Here is a 5,830-nt window from a genome sequence, read left to right as displayed (position 1 = left end):
TTCAGGAAAAGCTTCGAATTGGCCTGCCAATGTTTCACTTGAAGGGGATATTAAACAATAGTAGTGTTGAACTTAGTTGTATACTTATTGATTGTTCAAGGTTGTAACTTTTATAATTATATATTCAGAGCCTCTCCACCTAATTTGGGGTGAAGCGTTTTCAATTCTTAGTTAGTTATTAAAAATGGAAGTTATGATTAATTAATGGTTATGGCACTTAGGATAGGAACAATTACTTTCAAAAGTGTACACCGGTTCAATAATATTGTATATATAGGTATCTTTTGTAGTTGAAAGCATGATGTTGTGTGATTAATAAAACTTCACGTTTTTTGTGCACAAATCCCTAAAACCTTCATGTCTTCATGGTTATCTCCAACAATGCCAAAGGGTTGAAATAGTTTTGTATCAACGAGAAATTTGCTTATTAACATCCTTAATAAGATTAAAAGGGAAAAGAAAAAAAAAATACTTATCTAACATTAAAGCCCGATGACAATATTAGTTACTAGACTATATAAACACAATTAGCTATAATAATGCTAACAAAAAGAATTAGAAAGTTTTTACAAAATTTTGGTGATGTTGACGCTCTTTGATCACTAGAAGTGGTGTTGGTGGTGTTCCCCGTATACACCACAATTGGACTACGGACCTTGTGAGTATCATCTTCATCGGTCCATAACAATAACACACTCTCTACTGTTAGTGGCAATTCGATCCCTTTTCCTGTAACAGTCACCACAAAAGACTTCCTTTGGTTTAGTGATGTGAATTGTAGATTGTCGGGGTCAACAATGATGTTGAGCTTTGTGCTTCCTTTTATGGAAGCAACATACTTTGAATTAGCTTTACCCACATTCGTCACTGTTCTTGGAAAAGACACCAAGAATGCAGTATTCACGTCAACTTGAACCGCCATGGAAGGGTAGTTCAGTTGTCTAAGCGTCAAGTTGGCATGACACGTAGCATTTATGCTTCGAGACATGCTGCACCATATCTTGTGGTAGTCTTCTTTAGACATGTCATACACAAGCCCCGGATCTTTAGCCTTATGGGGATCAATATGCCCAGACCCATATGCAAATACAGCGTCTATGCTCCGGTTAGGATTCATTTCCCATGCTACGACACAGTAGTGAAACAAGGAATGGGATGAGCTTTAATTTACAAAGTTCATTCATTAATAAGGCCATACAATGAGAGATCTAGAGAAACAATAAAGAAGATGAATAGGAAAACGATGGGTGTTTGATGGAATTTTCTCAAACTTAGATACTTGAACAACTTTATATGCTGAAGCTAAAGTCTTTGTTTAAGATAAGATAAATTTACCCGTGGTCATGAGTGCTGATTTTATTGCTGAGGGAGACCAATTTGGGTGAAATGACTTGACAAAAGCAGCAGCAGCAGCAACATGTGGGCAAGCCATGGATGTCCCTGATAGGATATTGTACTTCACAGAGCTTTTGTCAATATGGGTATGAGATGGTGAAGCCATTGGTGAATATGCCGCCAGAATTTCCACACCAGGGGCTGTTATATCAGGCTATAACAAAATGGCATATTTCATTAATCTCATAGATGTAACACGACACATTCATAGATATCTAGGTTAACTGGTAAGTTTTATGTTAAATTTGGGCATTCATTCCAAGCAATTTACAAAATCAGAGCCAAGGTAATTATTAGTAATATATAACGAAATTGCAAGGGAACTCCTATCCTATGTAAGTACTAACAGATAGAATAAGAATTATGAAATACCTTTAGAATATCAGATATAAATTTGCTCGGTCCTCGGGAAGAAAATGAGGCGACAACAGGAGCAACTTGATTGTTAATAGCTTGGCTTTTGAAGATTTGAACTTTAGGTGATCTGTTCAAGTGACAAGTACCCGTTAAACATAAATATGAAACTACATAAATTATAGAGATTTAATAAGGAAAAAAAAACATACCTGGTAGAGTTTTGGTAGGTTTTGACCAAGCTAACGTCATCTGTATTTAGACCAGCAATAGGGAAGGGTTCGACCTCAGAGACATTCTTTCCATGATCTGGGACAATACAACCAATGGCTCCTGCTGCTTTTACTGAATTCGTGTTTCTATTGTCATCACATAGAACCACTTTTTGCTCAACGAGGCTACCGTCTAAGCACCTTGCATGACAATAACTACAAACAAAAATGTGATTAGTAATTTGCATGCCTTTAGATAATTCTTTTTTGCATGCATTCAATAAATAAAAGTTTACCTTGCTTCATTTTCAGAGCACTTGCTTGTCACTTGTTTTCCATAAAGAAGAGGCAATTCTTCATTACTGGAAGGGAAAGCATTAATAGAGTTGCCCTACAATATTCCATTAGTTAGATCCAACTATTAGCAATAAGTAATGAATATACATACTCACCATTAGAATTGTACCATCCCCAAGAAGGACTTTAGTAAGAACTCTTCGATCCGTATGACTTGCTGCAACAGCAAAGATCCACGGAGCATCTCCTGTGACTGTATACAAACCAGGACCAGAGTTCCCGGCAGCATTGACTGTGAGAATACCTCTCTGCATCGCATGAAAAGCTCCGATTGCAATCGGGTCGGAGGTAAACTCAAGCGGATCATTGCTCCCGACAGAAATAGATATTATGTCAACTCCGTCCGATATTGCATCGTCGAAAGCTGTCAAGATATCTCTCATGTTACAGTCCACGTCACAGGCTTTATAAACAGCCAGCCTTGCAGAAGGAACGCCTCCTCTAGCAGTTCCTTGTGCTACACCGTAATAACTTGCTTTATTCACTTGCCTCCCAGCTATGGTAGATGCAACATGGGTCCCATGCCCATGCATGTCTCTAACAGAATATTCGACTCCATAGTAACGACCTCCAATTATCTTCCTGTGCATTAATTGATTAATTATGAGCAGCTAGCGTTAAAAATGATTATCAAATACAAAACGTACTTTGGTATCACTTCCAATGTTAAAAATGATTACCTGTTACAAGTGAAATTTTTGCCACCCTGACACTCTCCTTTCCACCTAGCGGGAATAGGACCAAGGCCTTCATCGCTGAAGCTCTCCGACTCTGGCCATATTCCGCCATCAATGATTCCGATGATGGTGTCACTCTCACCGCTTGGACTCCGTTCGATTGTTGTTGGAAATCCCATGAAGTCCCACGACCTTGTTGTCTGGAGGTGCAACTTTTGACATGGAAATACCGAGATGATCCCATCAAAACCTGTTCGATCGGATGTTAATCAATCGCTTAGCAATGCATATATATATACATGGGTAATTTAACAGCCATCATATACATATATGAGAATATATCTATGTGAATATATACGTATTTGCTCATCTTATCCTCTTAAATCGACCAAAAAAGTTAATAACCTAAATTGTAAAGAAAATAAAAAACAATCAGCATCTATTCAGACTTTAAGCAAACCTAATAATAAAGTGTCTTTCACGTATTTGGCCTGGCATGCAGTTTTATCTACCATTCCCAGTCTTTTAATTCCTTCTTAGTTCTTACTCTACAAAAAACAAAACCTCCATTTGCTATATCTCTTGATTTCGAAGATTCTCACGTTTCTCCATTTGTTAGTTTTTGTATTCATTTGTTAATTTTGTGTGATTATGTTACTTGTTAATTTTGTGCAAGTTTAATTTCGCCACCTCTGCAGGAAGACGAAAGGCAAGGCATGACCATTGGGAGACCACATGTCAACCAGGAGATGGAGTAAGTTTAGACTTGTATTTTTGTTTCTTGATATGAACTGAAAACAAAACAAAAAAAAAAAGCAGTAAAACCTGGTCATAGAAATTTACCAGCCAACTTTTGTTGTTCTTCTTGGGAGAGATAAGCAGCAAATCCATTAAAGCTTCTTTGGTAACTCTTTATTAGAGATTTCCTTGCGAACCTGGTCACATTTAAAGATCATAAGCAAAAAATGTGTTTATCAAATCTAAAAATGTAATGTAATGCAAAGATATACCAGCTGGGGTTGGTAATATTTTTCAAGATTTCGTAGTGATGCAATGAAGGTGAATATTCTCCTTCCGGGAGAAATCCCATGTAAGCAATAAAAACCTGCACATAAATTTACATTAGATTCAAGAGTTGAATATCTTTATCTTAAATTTCTATTTTAATTAATTACCATCTTCTCTATAAAAATAATTCAACTGAACTAACCTTTCGGTCTTCATCAATTGAGGATACAACTATTACTAAAGAAATCAGTACTATGCATGTCCATACCACATTCATCATCTTCATTTTCTTCTTCTCTTTTCTCCCTCACTCTCTTTGTAAATGATGAAACAAAACGATTAAGTATGCTTAATTGGATTTCCATAGAAGACATTTATAGGAATTTAGGCACCAGGTTTAGTTTTTTTTTTTTTTTTTTTTTCCTTTTTTAGTCTCTGTCCACTTCAGAGCATCTTTCCATCTCTCTCTATTTCTGTACGTATCTTTACATGAAATGTATATGTACATGTATATCAATATACATATATCTTATTTATTTTTTAACAGCAAGATCACTTTATTAGAAACTAGAGCTCAAAATTACATGGCGAATTACAAAGGGTAATCAGCCCACAAACCCCAACTCATACCTTTGCCCCATTTTGATCTATTTGAGAGCCATAGAAAAGCTATGGCATTAACATCAAATGCTAACATAGAAGACGTTTTCACCTTATTTTTGAAAACTAAACCATTCCTATAAGTTCAAATGACCCATAATAAAAATGCCCTTGAGATGGAATCAAGGACGTATACATTTTATCTATAATTGTTTGAACAACCAAGATCTTAAGAAAGTAAGTATGCATGTTTTTAGTACGTAGAAGAATGCATTTCTTTTTAACTCCCGTCTATTGGCATCTCTGTCCAGGTATATATGTTAAAGATAATCAGAAGGATAAGAAAAGCATAATATCCAACATTGGCACAATGTTGGAGTCCTTTGAGTGTTATGTTCTTAAGAATGTTAGGATTCCTATATTTTTTTTCACACAAGATGATTATATATAAAAGGTTTTTTTTGTCTCTGAATATATCTATTAAAGATAAAGAGGAATTTTAGGCCCGTATGGACTAAGACATAAAGTTATAAATGGTCCATGATGGGATAACCAAAATTCAAAATTTGCCTACAACTAAGACATAGTTTGACTGTATTGCATTGTATTGGGTAAAGGGATTGCATGTTTATAACTTTGACACATTTCCTTATTTGGTTATCATTTCTAATAGAGGAATAGATAATTTTTTCATGAAAAAGAAAATACTTTCCTCTGCTTAGCATCCATCAGGTCACTCTTACTTATTTAGGGTGCCAGGTCTCCCACTTGTTTTTTCATTTTTACCTGTTTTAGTGAAAATGTCTCTACAGCAAATACACAGAAGAAGACAAAGAAGACACGGAGTGAGTACGAGCAAAGAGAAGGAAAAAAAAAAGAATTTCACCTTTTAATGTATGATTTTTCGTGTTTTCTTTTAAAAGCTTTGCATGTATAAGCACAACATACAAGTTGTAAATTCAATAATCTCGATCATCCTTGATATATCATTCTAAGTTAAATTCATGAAATTAAGTCGGTGAAGAGAAAGAATTAATGAAATCATTCCAAGTTAAATTAGGGCCAGCTTTTAATAGAATTACTTTTTACCATTGCTTTAACAGCCATTTGTATGTATGTATATTTCATCAACTACATTAATTTTGCAAATCTATGAAAAATATAAATTAAATATCCTCCTTTGTTTTGTTGATTTTGATATTTGTGAGTAGAAAATAAATAGGAATA

The 5,830-nt window shown here is 35.1% G+C and overlaps 1 protein-coding gene across 1 annotated transcript; it reads right to left on the bottom strand.

Annotated features, from left to right (window-relative positions):
• Positions 1 to 508: 508 nt before the first annotated feature.
• LOC111889865 (subtilisin-like protease SBT4.4) lies at positions 509 to 4,289 on the bottom strand. Its single transcript, XM_023886022.2, has 10 exons — positions 4,206 to 4,289; positions 4,006 to 4,100; positions 3,839 to 3,930; positions 2,999 to 3,245; positions 2,414 to 2,900; positions 2,258 to 2,352; positions 1,962 to 2,177; positions 1,768 to 1,879; positions 1,336 to 1,549; positions 509 to 1,125 (listed from the first exon to the last, which is right to left on the bottom strand). Exons 1-10 carry the CDS (start codon positions 4,287 to 4,289, stop codon positions 509 to 511), a joined length of 2,259 nt encoding a protein of 752 aa, XP_023741790.1.
• Positions 4,290 to 5,830: the final 1,541 nt, after the last annotated feature.

Source organism: Lactuca sativa, chromosome 4, assembly GCF_002870075.4.
Source record: "Lactuca sativa cultivar Salinas chromosome 4, Lsat_Salinas_v11, whole genome shotgun sequence".
NCBI lineage: Eukaryota > Viridiplantae > Streptophyta > Magnoliopsida > Asterales > Asteraceae > Lactuca > Lactuca sativa.
The sequence above is the reverse complement of the archived record's forward strand: the minus strand, read 5'-3'. Positions and strand labels throughout refer to the sequence as shown.

Coding starts and splice junctions, on each gene's coding strand:
- LOC111889865 (XM_023886022.2), bottom strand. CDS start 4,289: ATGAAGATGATGAATGTGGTATGGACATGCATAGTACTGATTTCTTTA. Junction 2,901..2,998: donor AAAAATTTCACTTGTAACAG/GTAATCATTTTT, acceptor ATTAATGCACAG/GAAGATAATTGGAGGTCGTT. Junction 2,178..2,257: donor TGCTCTGAAAATGAAGCAAG/GTAAACTTTTAT, acceptor TTTTGTTTGTAG/TTATTGTCATGCAAGGTGCT.